Source organism: Drosophila biarmipes, chromosome 3R, assembly GCF_025231255.1.
Source record: "Drosophila biarmipes strain raj3 chromosome 3R, RU_DBia_V1.1, whole genome shotgun sequence".
Lineage (NCBI taxonomy): Eukaryota > Metazoa > Arthropoda > Insecta > Diptera > Drosophilidae > Drosophila > Drosophila biarmipes.
In genome coordinates, this window is record NC_066616.1 from 27771824 (window position 1) to 27797286 (window position 25463).

The window sequence follows — 25463 nt, forward strand, 5'->3', positions numbered from 1 at the left end:
AGCGGCTGGACGCGAATGAAGAGCGCCAAAGCCGCTGGTATAATTGAATAATCAGCTTTGTCGCCCAGTGTGTGTGTCCGCCCCCCCGATTCTTGGGCACTTGGATTGGATGAACTCGCAGATGCCCCCTGGTAATCCGTTGGGGGCCGTGGCCACTTAACTCGCGCCAAGTGCAAATTTGTAGTCCATCATAGTGACACTTTGGAGATCCTGGGGTGTAATTTGCTTTTCAGCCGACGCAACGCAACGGCTATTCTGTAATCGTCGACAAATCGATTCGGTTGACTTTCTCAATTAACCCCCTCTTGAGAGATTTATATATTTATTGCTAAAATGATGCGAAATATTAAGTTGGACGGCAGGGCACCGGTTTTAATCTGGTTCACGTTTGCCCCAGCCCCACCAGTCTGCTTCACACCACATAAATTTAAATAGTTTATAGGGAGTTTAGGCATTACGTTTATAAAATTAGGCAAAAACAACTCTTAGTGACGATCGCACTTACAATATACAAAAAGAAATGTATTATGCGATAAACTAAGTAAATATAATTTCTGAATTTTTCTTACAATACGATTTTTGGTGCGCTTCGTCACTACGTGAGCTACCCTCCATATTGGTTTGAGTCCATACTAACCTTTTCACACACCTACCGACATTTTGGAATGTCGTTAGCAATGACTCAAACCACATGTAGAATTCGCGTGTAAGATACATCACGTATACGCAGCGTGCTCATCAACCTTTATGTAGATACAAATACTTTGGGTTTTTTAACCAATTTAAATAATATATTGAAAGAAAGGCAAACTACCTTTCTCTAATTAAAGTTTCCCCGCAATCCAATGTTAAAAAACTTTTATAATAATAACATAATTTTTAATTTACAAACATATCGTTTTGTAGATGTCGGCATTATGCATAAGATAGACTCTGACTATTTACACCTGGTTATTGTGGATACACGTGTAGTAAGGAAAGACATCTTGACTTTGGGTTATGAGAGTGAATAGGTGTTGGGGTGGATAAATGCTGGAACACTTAGGAGCTAGTTGCTAATTATATAGCTAAAAGTATAAGCTAACAATTCCTACAAACTACGAAAATTGTACAATGAATTTTGCAATTAAATATTCTGGGTTTCGCGCGATCTTTCACAAAATGGCAATACGAAAGTGTGAGGGTGAGTGTGAGGTGTGTGTTTTGTGTTCGGTGAGGGTAAGTGGATGACCTTTCACATGGCAGCACCATTGTAGTGCTGGTACATCTCGTCCCAGAACCTCTGACGCTCCGGCTCGGGATTCGTTTTCATGGCCAGATTGGCCGAGATGTCCATGTAGTTGAGGCTGTTCATCACATTGGTGGGATCGATGGGAGTCCACTTGGTGGTCAGATTGGGGTCCTCGTTGTCCGGCGTGGGGGAGCTGCAATAAACCGTAGTTATATCTTTGATAGAGATTCCTTTATCTCAGTTACCCACCCGTATTTGGCGAAGTTAGTCCACATGCGCACCATGCGGTTCTTGACCTGCACCTCCATCGACTTGGGATCCAGGCTCAAGTTGAAGAACCCGAACTTGAACAGGTATCCCAACTCATCGCCGTGGCAAACTCCAGGTCGGGGAATTCCCAACATCCGCTTGTACAGACCCAAAGCTCCGTCAAAGGAGAATCGGTACATATAAACGGGGGCATTTCCATACTTGGCATGGTTACGGGCCGTTTTTCGGATTCCCTGGAGGAACATGAGATCCGTGAGCAGCTGTCGGGGATATAAAATGAATAAATATCGGTGTATATATTCAAACACGAACTCAGACTTACGGCTATCATCTCATCCACCGATTCTATGCCCACATGCTTGTTTCCCAGATAAAAAGTTCTTATCTCACGGGTCACTCTATCGTGGGATTGGCTGACATTCAAGTCTTGAGGCACCAGGCGGCCAAAGTCGTTCTCAATGATGTTCAGCAATTGGGGATTCTTACGAAGTCCTTAAAAAAGAGGTATATTTTAGGATGGTATGGTACTTTCTCCTTTGTTGTCCAAAGTTATAAACTCACTTCTTATGAACAGCATGGCCTCATGGGTATTGTAGCCCGTCATGTAGGCCACGTCACTGTTGAAATTCTGCGAGTGGTACATATCGGTAGGATGCTCAGTTAAGAAGGGCTGTTCGAGGAACTGCTCCTCCTGGGAGTCCTGATTCCAGTAACCCTCCACCACGGGCACAAAGGGCAGGCCAATGTTGTTCCTTTGATCCTCTGCTGTTATGGTGGTTGGAGCTGCCTCCACCAGTTTCATGGCCGGAACCCTGCGCAGGAAGTCTAGGATGTCCTCGGTGTTGTTGGCACCCACATAGCCCAGATTGGCGGCCAGACGGGCTGCTCTCTGACTCGAACTGGCAGCCATGGACCAGGGATTCAGGGCGGAACCACTTTGTGAAATCGCTCGCTGGAAAAGACCCTTGGCCTGTGGCGAAAGCAGGAGCAACTGGACGGAAGAGGCTCCAGCGGACTCTCCGAAAACGGTCACCTGGCTGGGATCGCCACCAAAAGCAGCAATGTTATCCCGGACCCACTTCAGAGCCAGCACCTGATCCTTGAGTCCCTGATTACCAGGGGCATCGGGTCCAGCTGTAAGGAAGCCCAGGGGACCCAATCGGTAGTTGAGGGTGACCAGAACGATGTCCTCGGCCACCAGATAGTCGGGTCCGTAGAGGAAGGAGTTGCCGGAGCCGAAGGAGAAGCCTCCACCATGAAGCCAAACCATCACAGGCAGCTTGGGCTGCTCCCCGGACTCCTCCTCCTTGGGCATTCGAGTGGTGAAGACATTGACGAACAGGCAATCCTCGTCTCCCTTGAAGGTGTCCAGGATCATGTTCTTGTGCGGACAACTCTGACCCTCCCGAGAGGCATCTCGGATGCCTGACCAAGGCTTCTCCGGCTCAGCAGCTCGGAATCTGCAATATTAGGTTTAGGTTATTAGGTTTAGGTTTATCTTATTTAAGACTAGTATTTCACACCTTCTGGCTCCTGTGGGAGCTGCTCCATAGCGCATTCCCTTGAAGCTGTAGTAGCCTCCCCTTTCTCCGGATCGATATTTCTGATAGCGACCCCTGACTTTTCCCAGCGAAGTGGTGGCCACGATCTCACGCTCTTTCTGTGAATGAGTTTAGCAAACAATGTCAGTCTATATATAACACCAATGATAAGAGTCAATTTTTACTCAAGAAATCTAGTCAAGGCCCACAAATTTTGGCTGCCACTTGCGAATGCAGAAAAAAATCTGAGTTGCGCAACCAATTTGCATCGGAGTGCGAACTCGCCTAGAACCGGCGCAGGGAAGTATGCCATGTGCCTGGCCAGAGTTGCGCAACCGCCTCGGTCAATGGCCAAAAAGCCAGTTCCCGCCTCCGTTCACCTGTCGGGTTCTTGACTCAGCGGCCATCTAGGGGGTGTGTGCAAATGTCAGCTCTTTCTTTGCTATTGAGTCGGCCTCAGCCCCAATCTGCAGGTGCAGGTCCATGTTTGGCCAGCTGGCCACGTTCAAGTTGAGATTTGATTGGGCCACCACTTGACCACAATTCAGCTGACCCAAGAGGCTGTGTTTACAGCTTGGCATTTACTTTGGCCAAGGTTCAAGGCCGCCGGAGATGGAGACTCACCCGCAAAGATCGCACCACCTCCTGAACCACTCGCATGGCCCTCGATGGCAGCAGTTGCACCAGCGAGTTCGGATGCGATGTCAGGGTCTTCCAGGCCGTCGTCTCCTGCAACCGCAAATTCCAAAGAGTTTTAGTAGGCACAGGGAGAAAATTTGGTAAAAGAATTATGAGATTATTAAAAGCTATATACTCGAAACTAGGAATCAATGCAAGAGGGACATCCACCATAACTGGGCTAACAAAGTTTCTTCTAAGTCAAAAATAAAATGTAAAAATCTATTATAATAATAATTTTACTATTGTACTAAAAATATTAATTTAAAAAATATATTTTGTTTCTGTGATCAGCAATAAATAAAGATCACATTGACCCCTATTTCAAATGTATTTTTTCCTTTTTAAATTCAAACTTAGCATACAATCCATCCATCCATATAAAGCATACAAAGATCTTTTTCGCCGTGCAGTTAACAGCAATTTGCAAAACATGCAGCAGCGCCTGTGCAAAAGACCAGGCCCAGTCCAAGTTCATCGGGCTCGATGACAATTTTTGGGGCTCTCCGATTTGTAAAGCGGCGTTAACTGTCCACGTTCAACCTTCACCGACTGCTCGCTTAATTGAAATGCCATTTGCATAACTCAAATGCTCGGCTTGCGGCAATTAGGCGGCGGCATTAGCAACACCAACAGACAGAGTCACGTGCTGCCGGAGGAAACGCCAATCCAATCTCAGTTCCCAGGCCGGAATAAAATGGGCGTGTGTCCCATTAAAAATGGGCTTAGATGTATTTCATAGTGATTCATGACACAACTAGACGTCAGTCGGTGGCTGTGGAGCACCGAGATTCAAGTTCACCTTAGGCACACTGTTGTTATGCTAATTATGTGCCCTGCTGTATACCCTATCTAGGCGAATATCAGCCATATTATAAGACCCACCATATGGAATCGAGATCAACTGCTTGAAAGGCACTCGCACTTCGGTTTTGTTTATTTGTTCCGCCTTTTGTGTGTGGTCCGGGCCTATGCTAATGTGGGTGTAGCTGGTTTATAACAGTTTCCTATCAAGATCCCATCGAAGTTGGCTTTAATTATAACTGTTTAATGCGCTTGTTGGCTCTGGCTGTTTTTTTTTTCTCGTATTCGATAACAAAACAAATGTTGGCTTAAAAGGCGCTCAAGAAGTGGGTCATTGTTCAACGCATAGAGCTCGAGAGGGCTGGGAAAACAATTAAAGTCTGCCAATCAATCTTAAGCTGCGATTTTGATTCGGCTTTCGGGTTTCTGGCTCTTGGGCTGCTCTAATATGCAAATGAGCGAGAGTCTGCCTTGTTGCATTGCGAATTTCGCATAATATTTTAGCCGCTTACAATGCAAACATTATGCAATGGGCGCCGCTTTCACGCAACCTCGCTCGGCAATCGGCAGTCGAAAATAAAAGCGAATAAAATGCAGGTAGAAAGCGATGCAATTGTTGCATAAGAACCATATTCAATACGAACCGTGGTAGAACCGGCCATTTGGGGGATTTGGCGCATGTCCAGTGACCCGGAAGAGTTTTTTCCCTCTGTTTTTTCTGCATTTTCCGGCGATATTGTTGTGGTGGCGATTAAAAAAAACGCTTTGGCCCGCAAATCTTGCAAATCACCGCCATCCAAGCCCGAAACCCAATCCTCCTCCTCCTCCGCCACCGCCGCGGATGACTTTCTCTGCTCGGTGACTATGATTCGATGGCCGGGTTCGGATTTGCTCGGTCGCTGCACACAAATTGCCAAGACAATTAGACCGGTAGCCAGCAAAAGAGCCGCGATCACCGCTCCATGGGCCCGATTCCGGGGATAGGCGCAGGGCATGATGTCGAAAGGAAGGGGGCCTGAAAAGCCAGGGGATTCCGTCTGCGACTTGGAGTTGTCTTTTGTTTTATGCAACCGTTTGACAGCTGCAGTTGTTCCGACAATTGCAATTGCACTGGGACGAGGGGCCGTAAACTTTGATTTATTGAACTCGCACTGGCGGAGTGACACTGACTGCCAAACGAACACAGTCACCGCAAAAAGTCTGAGCACCCGGGATCAACGCTTCGCTCTTCCGACAGCCACTGTTGCGCTTTCGACCGACTGAAGGCTTTTGAATTAAATTTTCCTCGATTTTTCGCTTACAAACGGCAGTCATTAAAGTACCGTGTAAGATGGGAAAATGCAGATTTGCTAGGCTGACATGCAAGCTTACTTATTTTACCGATCATGGAATTTTGAATAGAATTTTGTAAGTTGTTATCATACAACTCCTAACAGCAGCTGAATATATAGTAAGCCTTTTACTTATTTCGAAACTGAATTAAGAACATTAAATGTATATATTTCTTTTTGAGCTAAATTAAAAACTGCCCCATTTTGTAATGGGTATTCCCCTCTTCGAATCTCTAATATTAAACCATTTTTGCCATCTTGTTAGAGCTGCACTTGTTACTGTCTGTCCGTCGGCTGTTTGGTGTTTTAAATACATTTTTTGGTTTGTTTTGCTCAGTTTTTAGTGCTTGTAATCATTGTTTTTTATGGCTGTATTATGTAAGGCACGCAATGACACAGAGCAGAAATTTCGGCCATTGTTCACTCGTGAATTCTGTGGCAGTTGTACCGGCTTGTCGTTGATGTTGGCCTTTTATCAGTCAATGTTATCCGACCAGCAAACGGAAATGTTTCTATAGTTTAATTGGCGTACTTATCCCCATGATGGGCATTAATTGGTGATTGAGGGCGAGATAATTAATTAAAAATCTCTATTAAAAGGGCATCGGATTGCACTAAAGTTGAGTTAGCTGTTGGCCTGCCAAGTAGCTGCATATATTCTAAAAGGCTTCCATACAATTCGCATTCAGAAGGCCAAGCCTCATTTGTATGCCCCACTCGACCTCCCACATGGTTGCCTAATTAGCAGGTGCCAAGCAGTGTTTTTCACGCGCTTCACTTCCCTTCCACTTAAAACAATAGAACCGAGCAATTGACCAGTCTTATATGCTGTTTGGTCAGCCATAAAGCACATTAGCGGGCACATGTAAATGCAGTGACCGGCAGCCGGACAACTTGGCCAAAACAACGTCTGTTCGGGGGCTGAATTACTTTTGGAGCTTTAACAAATTTGCGACACGATGTCAAAGTCACAAAAGTGGCCGAGTCAGCCAGAAATGACCAAAACTGGCACGCTTTGTAAAGCTTCTTTTGTCTCTGGCTAAGTTATACAATCTGTTCTAAGATCTCGCAGGTATGTCGGGCAACGAAGGGTTCTTGAACTCACCTTAAGCTGGTTGGAGATCTTCCCGGCACGTGCTATGGCCGTGCCGAATGTGGACGGGGCTATGGCTATAGAAGAGCTGACATCGCAGAAGAGTATTAGGCCCAGGCCCAAGAGCAGGAGGCTCAGAAGTGGCCGAGGTCCAGTGGTTGTCATCGTGCGTTTGCTTTTCGACTGGGTAAACAAATCGGAATAATGCATTAGTCGATGGCCCGTGTTTGCCAAACGAAAACGAACCGAATATCGAATCGAAGTGCGCTGCGCTTCTGAGCCAACTTCTTGGTCAGGGCCAAGACAAAGACGCGAATGTCAACAGCTCGCGCTCGAATCTGCGGACGCTCTTGCGCTTGACTCCGCTCAACTTGGCTCGCAGTCGGTTAACTTGGCTCAGTTTTCAGCTTTTCCACCACAAGTCTGTCGGCGGTGGTCTCAATTTAAATTGCTTGCGATTATTTTCGAATTTGTTCACTGCGCTGTGTGTCTTGAACTAATACAGACATTATACCATTTTGTTTTGCTGCCGCTGTTTTTATTGCCGTGTTATTTTTTTCCTTAACGGGAGGTCACTAAATATTTTGCATGCTCACAGGGCGTATGATTAATTAGGAATTCATATGGCTCTAGGTTTATTCCACACATTATGGTCTGGCGTGTATGCATATGAATTTGTTTTATATATGTTTTTTACATTAAAATACAGACTCAATGACAATGGACTAATTGAATGGCAAGACCGGAAACCGGGCCGAGAAGGTCTCAAAGAAGCTAACGAACTTTTTTTTTTGGCGCTGTCACCATAATTCTGCTAATCAAACTAAAAATGGAAAACTTTTGGCCACGCCAATAGGGGTGTTAATTATTCGGTTCCGCTTCCTTAACAGTTTCGTTTAACTGGGCCATAACGCATATGGCTAATAAACACAATAAACACGCCCCCAGTAAACCAGTAACCCAGAGCCACTTCCTTCTTTTACTCTGAGCCACGACATTGCTGCTGGTTTTTTTACTCTACGGGATCTCTGAGCCATTTGTAGTTGCGACAATGCCATGGCAACACTTGCACTTTCCTTGAAAGTTGTCCAACCAGCTGCAGAAGTGCAGAGAAACCCGAAGAGAGAGATCCGTCGATCAGCTGTGGGCTTTCCTCTTGGCCATAAATCGGGGCTATTAAAATATGCATTTATGATTACAAGAAACATATGCAAATTGGACTTGGAATTTACGAAATGCTGCATACAAATTGGTAACGATTGAGCTGAAACCCAGTAGTCCAATACCAGAATGTGGCTATTTTGTAATGAGCAGGCCAATTGAAGAGTTGGCAATTGAAATAAGAGAGAGTCTGCCAGAGTGTGGTGGCTGAAAACGTGTAAACGGTTTGGGAAAACTGAGAAAAGCTCGCTAGCAGCTGACCACCGGGAGCTGGAAAGGCAACTGGATTCGGGATTCGGGCCTACTTGGAGATGGTGTGGATGCAGACCTGGCCCAAAGCCGGCCAGACGGGCTTAAACGCCTTACGTAAGCGGCGAGCAAAACAAAAAAGGTAAATATTGAGTGAGAAAATAACATGAAAAAATTAAGCCAACTAGCTGGAGAGAAGTGAAATGAAGAGATAAACCCCGAGAAAGAGAGGTACGAGGCACAGATACAGAGGTGTGAGAAAGCGAGAGTTGGCCAAAAGATGATGGCCCAGTGGTATTTGGCGTGCGCCGTTTAACAGTAAATTTCGCTTGACCCATTATATAAGTAGCCGGGACGGCCAGCAAAACGGAACTAATTCAAAACTGTTTTCAAATTCGCCATGCCCATTCGAATCGCATCTGCTTGGCTATGCCCACAGAGGCCCCAGGTTTCATTAACAAAAGCTGGGGCTGTGCAAATATTTCACCAGCAAACAGACAAATATTTGACACACATATTTTTCTTGAACCCTGCTGAATGAATGACTCAACGAAAAGAGGCAACTGCAGTGCGCAACAGGCAAATATGTCAACTTGATGGCCCTAAATCGTTTTCATTTCTTTGATTAATTCTGGGGAATTACTTTGAGCACCATTTCAAGCACTTGAACACTTTTCGCTGCACTGGGTAATTGGCTGTGTAATTCGTGTGTTGGGCAAGTTCAAGTTTGTGGCCCGAGTCTTTGGCCCGCCACTTTGATTCGACTTCAACTCAATTCGATTCGATTTCGGCTTCAGTTTCGATCCCAAGCTCGGACTCCTCGCGTACCGGAATATTTCGTGCTCCACGTTCGACTGTCGCCGACAAACTGAGGCTGCGACTGTGCAGCGGTGCGCTTAAGCGTCAAATTGGCCCGGCTTATACCTTAACCCGCGGCGGCATGCAAAACATGGGCAGCAGCCTGGCTGATCTGTAAAAATGGTTTTACGACCTGAGCAGAATTTGAAGAATGCTCAGCTTTTACCGCAAAAATTCTGGACTCACCTTGGGGGATTTCTGTTTCCTTAATTTGAATGTGAGAAGAAAATATGTTGCCAAAAAGAGGCCAACACCTTATAAAGTATTTTGTCGGTGTCTGATTTACTATAATATTATGGGCTTAAAAAACTTAAGCGTCTTAAGTATTAAACTTTATATTTTCCCTAAAAAAAGTCTATTAAAAAGGAAAATAGATATATATAGATCGATAGATAGATCTATAGATAGAAAGATAGATAGATACAAAGAGAGAAAGATAGGAAGATAGAAAGTTAAAAAAATATAAAGGTAGAAACAGATAGATAGATAGATATAAATAGATATATAGATAGATAGATAGATAAATAGATAGATAGATAGATAGATAGATAGATAGATATATAGATAGATAGATAGATAGATAGATAGATAGATACATGATAGATAGATAGATAGATAGATAGATAGATAGATAGATAGATAGATAGATAGATAGATAGATACATGATAGATACATGATACATAGATAGATAGATAGATAGATAGATAGATAGATAGATAGATATATAGATGTATAGATAGATACATGACAGATACATAGATAGATAGATAGATAGATAGATAGATAGATAGATAGATAGATAGATAGATAGATAGATAGATAGATAGATAGACAGATAGATAGATAGATAGATAGATAGATAGATAGATATATAGATAGATAAATAGATAGATAGATAGATATATAGATAGATAAATAGATAGATAGATAGATAGATAGATAGATAGATAGATAGATATATAGATATATAGATATATAGATAGATAGATAGATAGATAGATAGATAGATAGATAGATAGATAGATAGATAGATAGATAGATAGATAGATAGATAGATAGATAGATAGATAGATAGATATATATATGACAGATACATAGATAGATACATAGATAGATACATAGATAGATAGATAGATACATAGATAGATACATAAATAGATACATAAATAGATACATAGATAGATAGATAAATAGATAGATAGATGGATAGATAGATAGATAGATAGATAGATAGATAGATAGATAGATAGATAGATAGATAGATAGATAGATAGATAGATAGATAGATAGATAGATAGATAGATAGATAGATAGATAGATAGATAGATAGATAGATAGATAGATAGATAGATAGATAGATAGATAGATAGATACATAGATAGATAGATAGATACATGGATAGATAGATAGATAGATAGTGAAATAGACAGATATATAGTTAGATAGACAGATAGATATATAGATATTTGTATTTTATAGATTTACTATTTAATGATGTCATTGAGAAATCTAAGAGACATTACCTTATTTTTTAGCCTTGGATTCATATTTGTACGTGTAAAACTTGTTTTAGGTTCAAATAAAATTAGGATAGAATGATAGACCTTTGGTATTTTTATTAAAAATATTCACCGAATGATTAATTGTTACTCAGAATCAATTAACTCTAATAGAACTACAAGGCTAATGGATGAAAGGGTATTCCCTGGGCGGGCTATTACATATTCGTTTTCGGCAGATTAACAGTTTGTTTGAATAGCTCGGCATCTGTGGTCTTAAATTATGGCCGCACTCGATTTGGGAACGCAGTCACGCCGGCTCACGCATAATTATGCAAAATTATATTTCTATTTCAATTTTGGCAATTGCCGACAGGCCCAAAACAGACGTATTCTTATGCCAGTCCCCCTTTTTGGTAATTTCGGACGAGCTCTTCCAAAAACTTGGCTCATTTGCCCGCTGGCCACAAGTATGGGCACGTGAAATTCAACCCGTTTATGAGGCCCGCGGAAAAGCAGTTGACACTGGGGTCAGAGATGGCCAGTCTCGTTTACCGTTTGAGATCAAGGATGCAACTAATAATCTGTGGCACAATAAGCCAAGGCAATGCGATTTCGATGTGGAAAATAAGCTGGCCATTGGCAATGAAATGACAACTGTAAAGGCGACGCGGCGAGCGCAATTTGAAGTTAACAATTAATGCCAGACTCCGGATGGAAATGGGTTTTCAAGAAAACGCCACTAATTAACTAAGCGCTTGCCCAAGTCGATTTAGTTGACGTATTAGCGGAACAATTAAGCGGGGAATCTTCTGTAATGTTTTGAAGTATCAGTACCACTAATTAATCGTTCTCGGAGTCTGGCGACCTCGTTGCCGATTGTTCTCACTCGGGTGCGCGGCAGCCGGATTTAATATTTAGCCAAGCGCAGATCGTAAACAAAAGAATGCCACCGCACTGTGCAAATAAACCTCGAAACGGAAAATTAAAAACACACCGAAAAGCACCACAATATTATTCACTTCTGTTGATGAATTCATATTTTGTGCATTCTGCCAGCGGTGCTGGTGTGTCTGTTGTTCTGCCCCGAAAAAGTGTGTCACGAATTGTCGTTACTGTTTGCCCCAAATATTTGCCAAAGCGACAATTACCATGGCACACGAAAGTTACACCACTAAGAACTTAAAAACTTAGGCTGCAAACCAGATCTAAAAGGTAGGAAGATGGACAGTAAGCGTGGCTGGTGAAAGGCAGAACCTGTAGTCGATCCCCTGAGGAAGCCCCAGATCAAGGACAACCAGCCGATCCTCCTGTGCTGACGTCAATAAGTTCTTTATTTATACAATGCGTCATTCTTTTTTACATTTATAAAATCAGACATAAACACCTCTTAACCAGGAAAAAAAGCTAGTAACGATTGGACCTTAAACATACAATTGATTCCAACTTTTGTAACGAAAATGTATTATTCGATCCACTAAATAAATATTCATATCGATTATTTAGTATTCGGTACCCTTGAATACAAAATGATATTTTTAGAGAAATAAAGATTAAAAATAGTTTTTTTAATAGTTAAATTAAAATTCTGATAAACTAAAAACATACTCGAAGCAATAGTAACCTTATTCCATATGATTTTATTTAACGACTAAACTTATGCTTTAAAACTACCACTAATGAATGGTTTTTGAAGCACACTTTTGAGATCCACTTGTATTTAACCGAATTTAGATTAACAGAGAGGAAAAAAATAACATGAACGTTTACTACAAAACTAATATTATTTAAGATCTTGATTGAAGCAGTTTGATCTGCAAGGTACCACTCCATCTTTCCCGCTGTTGTTGCTGTCTTTTCCGACTTCTTTGGAATATTTTGTAGCACAAATAGATCACAGATAGGAAGACGATTCCGAAACGAAGACCAAATGGGAGCAGCAAGTCCAATCCGTAGTACCGCAATGGGGAAACTTCGTCTATATTTAGGCGCATGTGATTGGCATCCCGATTCCGCAAGACGTACTCCGTCCACCAAACTGCCGTGTCCAAAGGACTCATGGGTCTGTCCCTGAAGGACTGCGACATTTTCTTGGCCATGAGACTATACTTAGGGTTTTCCAGCAGCTCCCTAATGCTTTTGGTTAGTATTTCAGCATTCAATGCGTTGGCGTCCAAGACCTCGGCCATGCCGCCTTGCTTAACGTATCGCAAGATTAGAAACTGGTCAAAGAACATTGGTAGTCCCAGCATCGGAACCCCACTGTCCACCGCCTCCATCACACTCAGTAATCCTCCGTTTGTGATGAAGAGCCGGACGTTGGGATGTGCCAAAATGTGTCTTTGGGGTGCTTTCTCAGTCACATATATGTTCTCCGACTTGTTGGGTATATTGAATAGCTCGTTTTTCCACACAATCCTCTGCTGTAGTTGGGCAAATGATTGCATCAGCGGATGATGCATATCCTCAGGCAGAAACTGCACCATGATATCCATTCCCATCGAGAAGTAGATAACGCCGTGCTCGGCCTCGTCCAGAAATCTCTGCAGCTCTTCATCACATGGTTCCGGGGGTTCGCTGAGATGCAGTCCTCCCACCTCTATTATATTCGGAACATTTGCTCGCACTCTGCCCATGCTGAAATGGTTGTTGATCAGGATCAGCGAGAACTTGCGACGCAGTTCATTGAACTTCTGGTCCGAATATCCAAAGATCTTCTTAAAGATGAGCATCTGTGCCGGCCGAATGATCAGACGCTCGAGTAGCTTCTCCTCGGTGATATGGATCCAGTTGTAAACCTTGCTCAAGAACGAGGGGTCCCATGAAAAGCCAATCGGGGAGATGGGTTCATAGATGCTCGGGGCTGGGTTTCCGGCAAGTGCTTCGGTTTTCCAGCTAACAGTTCCCCCGGACAATCCTATCAGAGTGGCATTGTAGTACTCCACCAGGCCATAAAGGGCCTCTAGACCAGCTGGTTCCATCATAATCATATCAAAATGTTCACTTCTGTCCCGTAGCATACGTTGAACAGCATTGTCACTCAGGATGTCGTGGGACATGTTGGAAAGCATTGAAACGGCCATCAAGCTCTCCATCCACTTGTTATCAAAGTAGTCCAAAAGCCGGTCAGACTCGATCATGTCTACACAATTCAATGATTTCAAATAGATTAACAAAATTGTTTTGATTTATTCCACACATGCTGACTCACCCTGAACGCGTCTGTTGAGCTTGGGAACGCGAATATGTCGAACTCCATCGATATTGGGCGGCATTCCCTCTGGTGTTATCAGCGTTACGTTGTGCCCTCGTTTAACTAGACCTCTTGAAAACGATTGTAGAACTAGAAAATGTGAGCTAAGATGGTAGGAAAATATTCCCAGAATGTTAGCTGCCTGTGCCACAGGCTGATGTATGTCCTGTTGGAGGAAAAGGTACAGGATGACCACGAGCCATGAAAATCCGAGGAGCATTTTTAAAATTGTAGTCCGCTCATGTCGGAGTTCTGTTCACGAATGAGCGCAATCTAATCTAAGGTTTCGTGGAAACCAAAAATGTATCGTTGAATTCGAGAGCATTAACTGATAACTTAAATGTTTTGAAAGAGAGTCCCAATAAATGTTATTGTCAGTATCAGCTGTTTTACTTTACACAGTGAAAAATCGAAATCAAATCTTTCTTTTAAATTAAAGAAAATATGAAGAAGGTTAGAATATTAACAATTGTTCTTGCACAATATCACTTTATTGAAAAGTTCAAATACATTCGATTAATTAAATCGGCTGGCACGCAAGTTCTGAGGAAAATCAAGCCCAAAAAGATTAACGAAGCAGCAACCATTCCAAATCGAAGGAAAAATGTGAGAATGCCATCTATTCTGTAGTAAACGAATAGTGGAATCTCCTCCGCGTTGAGACGAATGTGTGATATATCCCGATTTCTCAGAGCGTACTCCATCCACCAAACAGCCGTATCCAGAGGACTCATGGGTCGATCCTTAAAAATGTCCGACATTTTCTTAGCCCTCATCGTGTATTTAGGGTTATCAATCAGCTCGCGAATGGTGTTGGTCAGATTTTCCTCCCTAAGCTTGTTTATGTCCAAGACCTCGGCCATGCCTGCTGACTGGCCCCATCGCAAATTACCGAATTGGTCAAAGAAGATTGGAAGTCCTAGCATGGGAACTCCACTGTCCACCGCCTCCATAACACTCAGGAGACCTCCGTTTGTAATGAAGAGCTTCATTTTGGGATGTGCCAGAATATGTCGTTGAGGGGCTTTTTCAATCACATATATGTTTTCGGATACGTTGGGCATACTAAAGAACTCGTTCTTCCAAACAATCCGCTGCTCAAGCTTGGCAAAGGACTTCACCAGTGTTTGCTGAAGATTTTCCGGAAGAAATTTCACCATTATGTCCTGGCCCATGGAGAAGTAGATGACTCCGTTCTGCGCCTCCTCCATAAATTTCTGCAACTCCTCATCACAAGGCTCTGGGGGTTCACTGAGATGTAAGCCACCCACCTCGATGAGGTTGGGCACATTGGATCGCACCCTGCCCACACTGAAGTGATTATTGACCAAAATCACGGAGAACCTGTTCCGCAGTTCATAGAATTTCTGCTCCGAGTAGCCAAAGAACTTCTTGAAGACCTGCAGTTGAGCTGGTAGAACGAGCAGCTGTTCCAGCAGCTTCTCCTCAATAATGTGCATCCAGTTGAAAATTCTACTCAGTATGGAGTGGTCTCTGGAGTAGCCTATTTGGGAGATGGGTTCATAGATGCTTGGCGCAGGATTCCCCGCCAGTTCTTCGGTGTACCAGTTGACACTTATACTGGTAAGGCCAATCAGAGTGGCGTTGTAGTACTCGACCAGGCCGTAAAGTGCATCCAGGTTGCTGGCATCCATCAGGATAAGATCAAAGTGCTCCCTCTCATCTTTGAGCATTCTTTGAACGCCATCGTCGCTGAGGATGTCTTGGCACATATTGAAGAACATTGTGGCAGCCAGAGTGCTCTCCATCCATTTGTTAACCAAAAAACGAAACATTTCATCAGACTCAATCATTTCTGTGGTGAAGAAACAAAGGGTACAAGGTTTGGTAAATCACGATATTAAGTTATATTTTAATAAAAACTTGGTTAAAAATCCTTTATTATAAAATCTTTTCAATATAACATCTACGAATTACCGAGCTTTCTTACCAAGCATCCTTTTATTAAGTTTGTGAATGCGAATGTGACGAACTCCTTCGATATCGTGTGGCATGCCCTCTGGCGTGATGAAGGTTACATTGTGTCCCCGTTCTAATAGGGTCTTTATTAGAGGTCTAACCACCAAGAAAGAAGAGCCGTAGTGGAAGGGAAATATGGCCAGGATGTTGGCAGCCTGCGCCAAGTCAAGGTTCACATTTGGGTGCACAACCAGGCAAACGCCGACTGCTAGCCAAGAAAATCTGAAGCGCATTTTCACGCGTTCAGTCCGTCCATTTCGGAGCTCTGTTCACAAATGAGCACAATCTAATCTAAAGTATCATGGAACCCATAGAAGCTTTGTTTGATTTGCGAGTAAGTTGATAACTAAAACATTTTCGATTAAAAGAGAGCGGTCATGGTTTGCTATTAATAACACATTGTTATTAAATTTTATATAGCAGGTAATAATTTTCTTATCGCTGCTATATCAACATTGAAAATGTTCCAATGTTTAAATGGTTTTTAATACAAGGAAAAAATTATTTTTAAGGGAGTGATAAGTAAGACTTAATTTATTAAAGAAATCATCTCATAAATCTCCGCCTGACTCGATGTTTTTGAAACACACTAAAGCCCAAAAAGAGCAGTGACACAGCAATTGCTCCAAATCGAAAGCAAAAAGTAAGGATACTCTCAATTCCGTAGTACTGAATCAGGGGAATCTCCTCCACATTGAGTCGCATTCGGGATATATTCCTGTTTCGCAAGGCGTACTCCGTCCACCAGACAGCCGTATCCAAAGGACTCATGGGTCGATCCCTGAAGAGGTGCGATATTTCCTTGGCCCTCAAGGTATATCTGGGGTTTTCGATCATTTTCTGAACAGTCATGGTCAAAGCTTCTTCATTGAGAGCGTTGGTATCCAATACCTCGACCATGCCAGCTACTTCTCCCCAATGCAAGTTACCGAATTGGTCGAAAAACATCGGTAGTCCTAGCATGGGAACTCCACTGTCCACCGCCTCCATCACACTTAATAAGCCCCCATTTGTGATGAAAAGTCGGACGTTGGGATGGCTTAAAATGCTGCGTTGCGGGGCCTGATGAATAACATATACGTTGTCCGATTTGTTGGGCATATGGATAAGCTCGCTCTTCCAAATCACCCGTTGCTTTAGTTTGGCAAATGACTGCAATAGAGGTTGTTGAATGTCCATCGGAAGAAACTTCACCAGTATGTCCAGGCCCATTGAGAAGTAGATGACGCCGTTCTCAGCCTCGTCCATAAACTTCTGTAATTCTTCGTTACAGGGCTCTGGAGGTTCACTGAGATGCAGACCTGCCACTTCGATGATGTTGGGCACATTGGCCCGAACTTTTCCCATGCTGTAGTGGTTGTTGCTTAGGATCACTGAGAACCTGGCGCGTAGCTCATCCAGTTTCTCCGCTGAATAACCGAAGACTTTCTGGAAAATGCGCAGTTGAGCTGGTCGAATTATGAGGTGATCCAGCAGTTTCTCCTCTGTGATATGTATCCAGTTGTAAATCCTGCTTAGCAAGGAGCTATCTAGTGAATAGCCAATTGGCGAGATGGGCTCGAAGACAGCAGGCGCTAGATTTCCCGCCAGTTCTTCGGTGTACCAGTTGATCCGGACACTGGACAAGCCCATCAAAGTGGCATTGTAGTACTCCACCAGGCCGTAGAGAGCATCCAGATTAGTCGGCTCCATTATGATCAAATCGAACCTCTCATTCCCGTCATGTAGCATCCTTTGCACACCTGGATCCCTCAAAATATCATGGGAGGCATTGAAAAGCACTTTGGCTGTAAGGGCACTCTCCGTCCATTTGTTAATCATAAAGTCAAGAACTTGATCTGATTCAATCATTTCTGTAATAAAATAAATTAGAAAGAGTAAAATATAATTTTGTGGAATATGACTCACCCTTTATGCGTCTGTTCAGCTTGGGAACTCGTATATGGCGAACTCCCTCGAGATCGGTTGGCATTAACTCTGGCGTGATTAGCGTCACATTGTGGCCTCTTTTCACCAAAGTTCGAACAAGTGGTTGCATTACCAAGTAGGGCGAAATGTGGCGATAGGGAAATATTCCCAGGATGTTGGCTGCCTGTGCTAAATCCTGTTGCAGGAGAAGGCAGAGTGCCAGCGAAAAGTACCCGAGGCGCATTTTCACGTTTTCAGTCCGCTCATGTCGGAGTTCTGTCTGCAAATGAGCACAATCTAATCTAAATTCTGCGATACCCGTGAATGTTCCATAATATTTATTGGCAGAAACAATAAAGTAGGTCGTTAAATTTCGTTTGATAAATTTTAGATTGGAACAAGAGAGCTCTTTGATTTTGCTCTCTTTGGTAAATATAGCGAAATTGCTGCTTGCGTTACGGAAAAAAATAACAAAAGCAATTACAAAAACATTTTAGAAAAAAATGATTGTTTAATAAAAATATTTGTAAGGTAAAAGTATTATAATGATCACATATTATAAACAAACATTTGTTTGCCACAACTGGAGGACTGGTTGGCGCCGTACTATTTCAAACAATTGATTAGATAAGATAAGATATAAAATGTGTTTATGATAAAGTAAACAACGATCACAGACATATATCGGTCAATGATCGGAAATACTACGAGATCCAAGAACAAATTACCTGATTTTACGATTACAAATGTAAAATATCTAAGAGGTGCTTTCACATTCATTCTTCATTAGCCTCATCTGCATCTGCATGAAGGCTCTTTTCCTCTCAAGAAGACGTCTTTGCCTATTCCTATGTTTCTCATACAATTTCCAGCACAGAAAGGTGATTGTTCCTATAACGCAACCAAAGCGAACTCCAAAGGTGAGCAAGCTATCCAGTCTATAGTACCGCATCAGGGGAATCTCCTCCACATTGAGTCGCATGTGGTTGGTATCCCGATTGCGTAGGACATACTCAGTCCACCAGAGAGCTGTGTCCAGAGGACTCATGGGTCTGTCCCTGAAGGATATTGACATTTCTTTTGCTCTTTTTGCATAGATGGGGTTTTCGAGTAGCTCTCTGATAGTTTTGCTAAGAATATCTGCGGTCAAAGCATTGGTGTCCAGGACCTCGGCCATTCCGGCCAACTGCACCCGGTGCAAATTGTTGAACTGATCGAAGAACAGTGGCAATCCCAGCATCGGAACTCCACTATCTATCGCCTCTATCACGCTCTGTAGTCCGCCGTGATTGATAAAAAGTCGGACATTGGGATGGGCCAGCAGCATCCGCTGAGGGGCTCTATCGATCACATATAAGTTGTCCGATTGGTTCGGCATCATGGAGAGCTCGTTCTTCCAAACCACACGCTGCTTCAGTCCAGCGAAGACCTGCAGCAGAGTTTGCTGCATATTGTGGGGCAGATATTTTACCAGGATGTCCAGGCCCATCGAAAAATATATCACACCGTGCTCCGCCTCATCCAAAAATCGTTGTAGTTCTTTATCACATGGTTCTGGGGGTTCACTGAGGTGCAGGCCTCCAACCTCTATTATATTAGGTACATTAGCTCGCACCTTTCCCATACTAAAGTGACTATTGACCAAGATTATGGAGAATCGTTCCCTTAGCTCAGCCAGCTTTTCTGCCGAGTAACCAAAGAACTTCTTGAAGACCCTCAGCTGAGCGGGTCTGAAGACGAGGCGCTCCAGAAGCCTTTCCTCCGTTATATAAATCCAATTATGCCACCGGCTTAAGAGTGAGTTATCCATCGCGAATCCCATTGGCGAAACGGGTTCATAAACACTTGGCGCGGGATTGCCCGCCAAAGAGTCTATGTTCCAGTTAATGTTCAAACAAGAAACTCCGACAAGGGATGCGTTGTAAAACTCGGCCAATCCGTAAAGTGCATCCAGGTGACTGGCCTCCAAGATGATCATATCGAATCGCTCGCTTTTGTCGCGCAACATTCTCTGGACACCCTCATTGGCGAGAATGGCATGCGAGACATTGTAAAAGATTCTAGCAGCCAGACAGCCCTCCCGCCATTTATTGCCCAACAAGTCCAGAAATTGGTCGGTTTCCATTAGATCTGTTGGGAAATAGAAATTGATTATTGCACATAATATTCTGAGAACATTTCAAGTGACTCACCCTCCATGAGTTTATTCAGCGCGGGCACTCTTATGTGACGAACTCCGTCAATGTCGGGCAAGTAAGCCAAGGGAGTGACCATTGTGACATTGTGACCCCGATCCACTAGAGCCCTCACCAGGGGCCTCACCATCTGGAAGGGGGAGGGCAGGCGGTAGGGAAAGACGCCTAGGATATTGGCCGCCAGACCCACGTCCAGGTGAAGATTCAGGTGGAAAAGCAGGCCGAGCGCCAGCCAAGCACAGCCAAGGCGCATTTTCACGCAGTAAGTCCGCTCATGCCGGAGCTCTGTCCCAAACTGAGCGCAATCTAATCTGAAATTGTTCGATTACTACCGAAAGTGCGTTCCTGTTCAGTGAGAACCAAAAAATTAGCTGATAGCTGAAATGTTTAGATAATTCGGCGATTGATAGCTTAGTTGAGAAAATATTCTTGCCCTGGCGCCAACAGGGAAATTATTTTCAAAAAACATCCCTCTATGCTATAGAGTGCTCTCTTTTTATAGTTATAGTCGTCTCTGTTTTTAACCACCCTTAAAACGCATGCGTTGATTTTGCCATCTATTGGGGTTTTCATTCGCTAAACTGCCATCTGGGGGTGGCCTTCATTGCCATCTAGAGGGGTTTTTAATTTAATCTTTTTTATTCTGAACAGAGGGCGATACATATAGAGGTACACGTTCTGTACCGCTTTTTCCATAATTTAAAGGACCCCTACCATAATTATAGGCTTGTTAGATTTCCTTTCTAAATAAAAATACGGCGAATTTGACTAAAAAAGTTATTGCAAAGCAATCCTGAAGTTGTTATCATTTTTATTAGTAATTTTTAAGTGGCTTTCAAGATTATTTATTTACAAAATAAAAATGCATAGAAACTTATAGCGCTGCGATATAAAACAAATAAGTGAAAGAAAAATAAAAAGGAAGTAACCATGGTTGTCTGTCTGTGTGATAAAATATTTATTAATTTCTAAAAAGAAACCCATTTCAAATGGAAATTGTTACAGCTTCCTAAGCAAAATGGGTAAACATATTATTTTTTATATCACACTCACAGTCTGCAGATGAACATTTTATGGCTTTTTTGAAAATAAATAGCTTAAAGCACACGGATAAATATAAATGAATGACTTTACCATTGACACGGTGATATTTGGAGTACATAGTAGTGGGCCTCGCATGGCCCCGCAAGAATGTCGGATAATTCAGCATTTAACCTTTTACTGCCCCCGCAGGTGAAGGTGTAAAATGCCATCGCTCTCCATTTGCCCGGGCGCAGTCTATGGCCTCGTAAATGCAACTGTGCGTTTTATATTTTGACTATAACTCAAAGTGCATTTCAACGGAGCCTCTATTTGCATCCTGCAGCCTGCAGTTCGGGTGGCTTCGATTGGGTGGCTGTGGGTGGTGCTGGCTGGCCTGGCGGGCGGTGGTGCGGGAGTTTATGTGGGCGGTGGTGCCGTTCAAACATGCATGAGTTGCATGAACTGCTGCCTAGAATGATGAAGTAGTGGGACCTGGATGCACTGCGGCCGGGGGATGCGGCCCAAGTGCAGGAATTCGGAGTGGGCGCGGGGGGGATGGCAGCCCAAATTAACTTAACACTCATAAATCAGCGTTAACGGCGACCGCAAAAAGCGTTGCATAAAAAATGGTTATGGCTCCGCTTTTCGGGTCTCTTTTTTCGGAGTTGTTGTCCCTTTGACGGTTGCCCCATGAACATGGCAAAATGGGATCAGTGTGGCAACAATGCATCGTTGCACTCCAAATAAACAATTCTCGTAAAATGCAAGCGTTTGCATTGCTGAGTTGATGGCGGTAACAGATTTTCGGACTGGCATATCAGGCTGCAGATATGACAGGTCTCAACCAAATAAAACAAAGGTATATCAAAAAAAATGGTATTCAATAAGGCTGTAGTTCCTGAAAAAGTATCTTTTAGCATATGTTTTTGCACCCTTAGTTTTTTCTTTATGTTCTCCCTGAACGATATCATCGATTCGAACCCCTAACAAAGCTTTTGCCATTTGGGCATTTCGCTTGTAACGGTCGGGCAATTTACTCCAGTTTGGCCGAAATTGCCGCCGTCAATTTTGGTAATTAAATTGTAGTGCTCAATTTGCCATCTTTTTAATCGACATCCAATCATCGTTCCAAAGTAATTTAGATGGATTCCAGTTAGCGTTTTTGCCCTCCAAGCATTGTGCATTCGCAATTGAGTGGAGTGTGTGCAAAAAATAAAAATGGGGCCTTCAATGGCAGCGGAATGCATAATAAATAAGAGCAGTGACAGTCGTGTAAACGCTTCCGACGGAAATGTAAATGATATCAATGCGGCAACTCGAGCCGGCAATATTTATGCACTTTTGGTTCGGACCGCGGGGCGCTGAAAAGAAATGCGCCGCACTAAATCACAATTTGCCGCCAACTGGCGATGACAAAAGCCGGCTTGCCGACTCGCCGACTTCTCCTTGTCCTTGGGAAAACAGACCGCAGCAGCAGCTGGGCTACTCTGATTTTTTAAGGACCTCTCAACTGAAGGCTGTCGTCTTTTTTTCCCCGCCTCGGGCCAATGACAATGTAATTTATGCGAGCTGGCGCCACCGGAAGCGGAAACGAAAGCGGAAGCTGTCTAATTATTCAGCGGCAGTTGGTTAATAGAGCGTCTTGGCCGTTCCCTAGGATACTTCCTCGCCTTGCTGACTTGTTGCCGCATTTGGCCCGCTTTATCGACCTAATCCTTTGGCCAACTGCAGCGTGACTCGACGGCTTTTAATTATCTTAATGGAGCCACGCGGCGTATGCGCAATATTGACTGTTGGCTGTTAGCTGTGTGCAAACGCCTGATGTCCTCGCACGCGAGGAAGCAAATGGCGAAGAAATAAGGGCAGGCTGTCACATTGCATCAGGCGCAAAACAATAAAACGCTCGCCCAGCCCGCCCGGCAGGTGTCGCTGCCGTGATAATGTCAACAGCGGAAACAATAAAAGCCGCAGTTGTCTTTCGCCTTGGCTGCGGGCTCTGTTTCACGGCAGAAGACATCTGGAGGATGTGCCTCCTGCGCGGAGCAAAAAGAGGAGTGCCTTCGCCAGACGAAGATAGCGGCTGACGGGGCCGGAAAGGTGGGGCGCCTTTAATGTGTCCTTCTCCCTTTCCGGTTCCGTTTTCCACGGAATGTGATACAGAGAAAAAATAATGCAACACAATAAGTTTCCTTCTGCCTTCTTTGTATAACTTAAGGCAATTTCCCAGTTTGCAATTCATATGCCATTCTTATAGGAAGTGAAGTATCGATAGGCATTCAAAATAAACTTGTTTATCGTATAATAAAATTGTTTCAAATAGTTTTTAATTCTACTATAGCCATGTTAGAATCAAGAAAACCCAGGAAAATTGTGTTACACAAAAAGCCATGAGGTCCTATTTTCACCCTGCTTTTTATCATAAAAAATAACTAATGGTCTAAATATGGAATGTCATACCATGTTCAACTTGTAATTAAATTTTCTATCAATCTGCATTAAAATAAAAAAAATTTCAATTTGGGCCAATTTCTTTAAAAAATTACGTGACAAAACCCCCCTATCAAAAAGAAAAAAACCTAAAAAAATATTTTACTGATGTCCAAATACGGAATGTCATACCTTGTAGAACTCGTAATGAAATTTCCTATCGATCTGCATTAAAATCAGAAAATTATTATTTTGGACCCATTTCTTCAAAAAATGAAGTGACAAAACCCCCCTATCAAAAAGAAAAAAACCTAAAAAAATATTTTACTGATGTCCAAATACGGAATGTCATACCTTGTTGAGCTCGTAATCTGCATTAAAATCTAAAAATTGTTATTTTGGACCCATCGTTACAAGATATTTTTTAAATTAAACATTGTGTTGATTGATTAATTGCGTGGATTTTTCTCTGTGGAATTAGCCGCTTGGGAGGCCAACTGTTAACTTGGTAATCCCATCAAGGCATTGCCACTTTTGACGGCCCCACCTATAGTTTCGGCAAATGTTTGCCATCGCCTTTCATTTCCGCTCGGGCCCAAAAGTTGTCAAAGGGTTCGGTGCGGCAGCCTAAGCGTAAACTTGGCCCAAAAGACGGGGTCTGGCCCCCAGAAATTGGCAGCTGCTGCTGGCAGCCACTTCACACGCCGCTGACAAGCGTCAGACTCAATAAATTACGTTTCGCTGGCGGGCTGTCTGTCTGTCGGTGGGGTTTTTGGCTTGGGTTTTCAGTTGCCAGTTTGTTGTTGGTGGGTCCACTGCCATCCCAGTGGTGTTGCCTCATAAATTGATGCTGGCTGGTGGGGCTTCGCAGCTTCTGAGCTCGGACCCCGGCCTTGAACCGCCGACCGGGCTTTTTTCCAGAGCCAGCTGCTCTCCTCTCGAGTGTGGCCAATGCAACTTTAGTTTCGGCTTCTGATTGTGTGTTTGCCTTTGGCTTCTGTTGTGTGCTGTGTGTTGTGTTTTGTGTTCTGCGGCTGGCCGCAAAGTTCCGCTGGCACTTTCCACTCGAGCCGAGAAATTAAAATTTATATGTCAAGCAGGCACGGCTGAAAGTTCTGCTCTGCACCAACTTTGTGGCAGGCAACTTTTGTGCCACATTGAGCGCAATAATGCCAGCAATAACAGTATTACGGCTGGGGGCAGCTCCTCCCCCGCCCGGGGATAATACAAACTAATGCCAAACTAAGGCCGCTGGAAGGTCGCAGGATGAGCTGGCCGCCCCACTGGCTCCTGGCTCTTATGGTTGCCATTATTGTTATTGGACCGGCGAAATGCAAACGCAAATGCAATCCTCAATGGCCTTAAAGTGTCAGCTGCCTGCCGCCTGCTGCCTGCTGCCTGCTGCTCGTGTTTGGCCTGCGAGGTCTCTAATTGCCGGCTACAAATTCCAATTAGCCGCCCCAAATCTCTGGCGTGCGAATCGGATGCACTCAGTCCATTCGGCTGGCCGACTTTTATGAGCATAAGCGGGGCCAATAAAGCGCTCAACCTCATGCGATTATCGCCTCTGCCTCCCCGCCACGGTTCCCCTTGAAAACGGAAAAGCCGGCGAAAACAGGGAAATTGGCCAAAACATCCAAAGCAGCAGGGAGAGCCAGGCCAAAACCAGGCAAAAACAGCCAGAGGAGCCGTGAGCTCTCGGCTGTAATTGCAACTCTCCTGCTTTTCCAACGGGTTTGGGGTCCTTGCCAGCTTTTAAGCGATCAAATATTTATAAAGCGAAAAATGTTATGTTGACGCGCTGGCGGCCACTTTGAGCATTTTGGGGGTCAGGTTCTGGGGCGGAACTGGCTGAATGGGGTTCAAGTTAAGTGGCGAGAATTAAATGAAATGCTCGGGAGGAGCAGGCCGTAAACAGAAGTCCACACCATTTTGAAACCAGCTCACCTATAGGTGGTTTC

General features: G+C 43.6%; 4 protein-coding genes across 9 annotated transcripts; all 4 read right to left on the reverse strand.

Moving 5' to 3' along the window:
* Positions 1–857: 857 nt before the first annotated feature.
* On the reverse strand, positions 858–9279 carry LOC108024649 (juvenile hormone esterase). 6 transcript variants are annotated; one of them, XM_044091135.2, is made up of 9 exons: positions 9002–9242; positions 7195–7444; positions 6961–7131; positions 3667–3771; positions 3025–3161; positions 2063–2961; positions 1824–1993; positions 1481–1761; positions 858–1424 (listed from the first exon to the last, which is right to left on the reverse strand). In XM_044091135.2, the coding sequence occupies exons 3-9, from the start codon at positions 7111–7113 to the stop codon at positions 1235–1237; spliced, it is 1935 nt and encodes a 644-aa protein (XP_043947070.1). In that variant the 5' UTR covers positions 7114–7131; positions 7195–7444; positions 9002–9242; the 3' UTR covers positions 858–1234. The 6 variants fall into 6 exon arrangements, with proteins under 6 accessions (XP_043947070.1, XP_050744400.1, XP_016950195.1 ...); XM_050888443.1 differs by having other exon boundaries at positions 7195–7539; XM_017094706.3 differs by lacking the exon at positions 7195–7444 and having other exon boundaries at positions 9187–9279.
* A 2635-nt stretch (positions 9280–11914) lies between these two features.
* On the reverse strand, positions 11915–14330 carry LOC108024408 (UDP-glucosyltransferase 2-like). The gene is made up of 2 exons (XM_017094323.3): positions 13928–14330; positions 11915–13858 (listed from the first exon to the last, which is right to left on the reverse strand). Exons 1-2 carry the CDS (start codon positions 14187–14189, stop codon positions 12504–12506), a joined length of 1617 nt encoding a protein of 538 aa, XP_016949812.1. The 5' UTR covers positions 14190–14330; the 3' UTR covers positions 11915–12503.
* Positions 14331–14423: 93 nt separating this feature from the next.
* Positions 14424–16211, reverse strand: LOC108024382 (UDP-glucosyltransferase 2-like). The gene is made up of 2 exons (XM_017094286.3): positions 15921–16211; positions 14424–15785 (listed from the first exon to the last, which is right to left on the reverse strand). The coding sequence occupies exons 1-2, from the start codon at positions 16180–16182 to the stop codon at positions 14455–14457; spliced, it is 1593 nt and encodes a 530-aa protein (XP_016949775.1). The 5' UTR covers positions 16183–16211; the 3' UTR covers positions 14424–14454.
* A 256-nt stretch (positions 16212–16467) lies between these two features.
* Positions 16468–20305, reverse strand: LOC108024335 (uncharacterized). Its single transcript, XM_050888760.1, has 4 exons — positions 20050–20305; positions 18618–19987; positions 17858–18137; positions 16468–17802 (listed from the first exon to the last, which is right to left on the reverse strand). The coding sequence occupies exons 1-4, from the start codon at positions 20303–20305 to the stop codon at positions 16496–16498; spliced, it is 3213 nt and encodes a 1070-aa protein (XP_050744717.1). The 3' UTR covers positions 16468–16495.
* Positions 20306–25463: the final 5158 nt, after the last annotated feature.